This window comes from Tupaia chinensis, unplaced genomic scaffold (genome assembly GCF_000334495.1).
Source record: "Tupaia chinensis unplaced genomic scaffold, TupChi_1.0 Scaffold000602_1, whole genome shotgun sequence".
Taxonomy (NCBI): Eukaryota; Metazoa; Chordata; class Mammalia; order Scandentia; family Tupaiidae; genus Tupaia; species Tupaia belangeri.
Window position 1 is genome coordinate 1,748,847 of NW_006160120.1, and position 2,967 is coordinate 1,751,813.

A 2,967-nucleotide genomic window follows, 5' to 3' on the forward strand; every position below is an offset into this window, starting at 1 on the left:
CAGCTTGTCCTTTTTGATCGCAGACACTTCACTACCTGGTCAGAACTCTCCGTTGTTTCCTGGTGCACGCAGAGTGAAACCCAACTTAGCGTGACCTCCCAAGCTGCTGGAGTGGCCCTCTCGCCTCCCTCCCGCCCTCCCTGCTGTGTGCTCGCATGGGCTCCAGCCTTGCTGGGCTTCCCTCTGCTCCTCACGCCCTGGAGTTTGTTTCCACCTCCCATCCGGAGGGCCAGTCCCCCACGCTTTCTCAATGATTGACTGCTTCTCACTCTTAGGACTCGATTCAAAGACCCCTTCTTAGAGGGGCTCTGAAGGCACCCACTCCAAGTCACATGTGACAGCGTCCTGTCTCCACAGAAGCAGGAAGTGTCCCCGTGTGCATGCTGGCCCGCACGCAAGGTCAAAGAGCGCTCTCCCGTTGCCAGCACGGTTCCAGTTCTCAGAAAGTGCGTGTTGAGTGAATAATGAACAAGAGGGAGGGAAATGAAGGAAGAGGGAATTCCCGGTAGACGTCAGGGACTCTTCCCTGGCAAGCACAGCTCCTGGGCGCCACCTGCTGTCATGTGCAGGGGCACCCCAACCTTCCAGGTGACCTGTCTGGACTGTGGCCCGCTCTCCTAGTGACGCTGAGTCCTGCCGGGTGGGGTGCCCACTCACCCAGGTCCACGTTGCGGGTCCGGGGGTTGCACTGCTTGTGACCCTTGCAGCCCCGCAGCTCCATGAGCTGCACGTGCAGCTGGTTGAGGACGTCCCTGTCCAGCGTGCTCACCGCGTTCATCAGCTGGGTGGGGAAAGGGGGTCGGTGAGGCGAGTACGGGCGACCCCAGTCCTTTCCTACCGCTGGGGCTTGTTTCAGGCATGGTGGAAGCAGAAGGAACCATGGGGTGTGGTCTGCACACCCCAGCTCCACTTCTGCCAGAGCCAGGGTTGGAAACTAGGCTGCCCCTTGGCTTCTAGCTCTACTTGAAACTCTCTCAGTGAGAATGCGTGGTGGTTGAGGGTGCTGGATTCCCAGATGACTGGCAGTGGTTCGAGTCTTGGACCTGGGGGCTTGCTATCTCACTTTCCCTTTCTCTCTCTCTTTCTGGTCAAATGAAAAAAAAAATAGAATTAAATATTTCTTTTGAAAAATTTTAAGAATTATTTTGATTTAACCGTATTTGTTTATTTTAATTTGACCAGAGTGGGATAGAGAGAGAGAGAGAAAGTGAGAAGGGAAGCTGCCAGGTCTGAGACATGACCCGTGGTCGGCCACGTGGGAGTCCAGCACCCTTAACCACCACACCCCCTGCCAGTCCCAAACAATTCTTTAAAACAAAGGAAAGAATAAGCGTGTGTCTGGGAACTTGGTGGTGTGCTCTCAAGCCGCTGGTCAGGAAACTAACCCTGGTTTGGGAGGAAGCCCTTTCAAGCCTTGGGTTTGCTGCCTTCACTTGCAGGTCTTCGGTTCCTCTGCTGGAACGCAGCCGTTTGGTGAAAGGATGGGAAAGTGCCCTGGGGTGGGCCAGTCGGAGTTATTGGTGACTGGTACTGGTGAACCCACAGCCTCTGCCACCCCCTCTGGCAAAATACGGGACAAACCTTCGCCTTCTACAGGTTTGCCAGGGGGCACGTGTACCGTGAGCATGGGAGAGCGAGCCCCCAAATGGGGTGTGCTCACGCTGTAATCCCTTTTTCATCTCTCTACCTTGTTGGGATTTGGGGCACATGCACCCGATAGGTTTTTCAAGCTGCAGGGGCTGGGACTTGAACTGCAGTTGGCCACGGGACCCGGCCCCCTTAATCACAGGCTGTGAGGCTGGTATTGGGCACAAACCTTTCTGAGGAACAAGACTGGCAGCCTATATGGTAATGGAAACAGAGCAATTGAACTGACATTTTAAAACCGAATTCCATGTAAATTATTTCAGGCTTTTGTAAAGATGTTGAAGGCTGGACGAGGCCAAGGTCATGCTATGGAAAAGCCACTGCTGAGGTGCAGTCGTGACGGCCCCTTGGAGGCTTGCGTGTTGCCACGAGCAGACATACCGCTGTGCTGTGTAGACAATTTAATGCGTGGAATCACTGAGCCAGGTGCTTGGCCCATGAGTGCTGCCTGAGTGCTAGCATCGTGTCATCTGCGTGGTCCCTGCAGCTCTGAGTGTAGCCCGCAAATTCTAGAATCTTCACAAGATCTACACAGGCTGGCTGAACGCAGCCCTGGGCCCACGTTAGAGGGAAGTGGGGTTCGGCACAGGAGGTGGGGAGGGCTGACAACGTTGAGTGGCTGAATTCTCCGTGGCTTGATGACTCACTCTTACTCTCCGGGGACTCAAAGGGACTTGGAAAGCTTGTCGTTACTCCCCTAGGGGTAGGGGCCACCTGGCAGCTCCTGTGTCCCGCACACCCCCATTTCTCCAGCTGGAGCTCTCCATACCTGGTAGGGGTCTGTGTTGAGATCAAAGTACTCCAGGAAGCCGGTTGCAAATTCACAGAAGAGGAAATTGTGGGTCTCGTTGATTGTCCTCATGCACCAGTATGTGTTGTTGTTGGCGCTGGTGCAAGCACAGAAAGGCCCCACTGCCGGGAGAGGAGCCTGCCCTGAGCCTGAGCACCTGCAGGACGCAGCCCAGGCTGCCCGGTGATCCTGTCGGGGACGGCCCCTGAGCCACTTCCTTTGATGGTGAGGGACAGCCTGGAGGCTGTGGGTCCCTGGCGTTGGGGCCCCCTCGTGTGAGACCTCTGGGATGCTGCAACGAAGCCCTCAGAGGCTCGGAGCACGGTGGGTCACCAGGCGTGCTGGAAGAACTCCCTCGGCTCCCTGGGCCCAGCCCGCCCACCCTGCCTGGGGGCCTGCTCGGCTCGCTCACGTGTCCAGAGAGGCGCCGTCTGCCAGTGCTGGTTGTCGTGGGTGAAGCACGTGAGGCCTGGCATGCTGCACGTGTCGTTGTTCTGCAGACGCTTGAGCAGCTTCGGGGGTTTTTTTTT

The 2,967-nt window shown here is 56.5% G+C and overlaps 1 protein-coding gene across 1 annotated transcript in view; it reads right to left on the reverse strand.

The window, feature by feature from the left end:
* SULF2 (sulfatase 2) overlaps positions 1-2,967 on the reverse strand; it is an 87,981-nt gene that overhangs the window by 3,628 nt on the left and 81,386 nt on the right. Inside the window, exons 18-20 of the mRNA XM_027775747.1 lie at positions 2,850-2,952; positions 2,417-2,559; positions 658-781 (exon numbers count right to left, since the gene is read on the reverse strand). Coding sequence (XP_027631548.1) covers positions 658-781; positions 2,417-2,559; positions 2,850-2,952 — 370 coding nt within the window. The remainder of the gene's footprint in view (positions 1-657; positions 782-2,416; positions 2,560-2,849; positions 2,953-2,967) is intronic.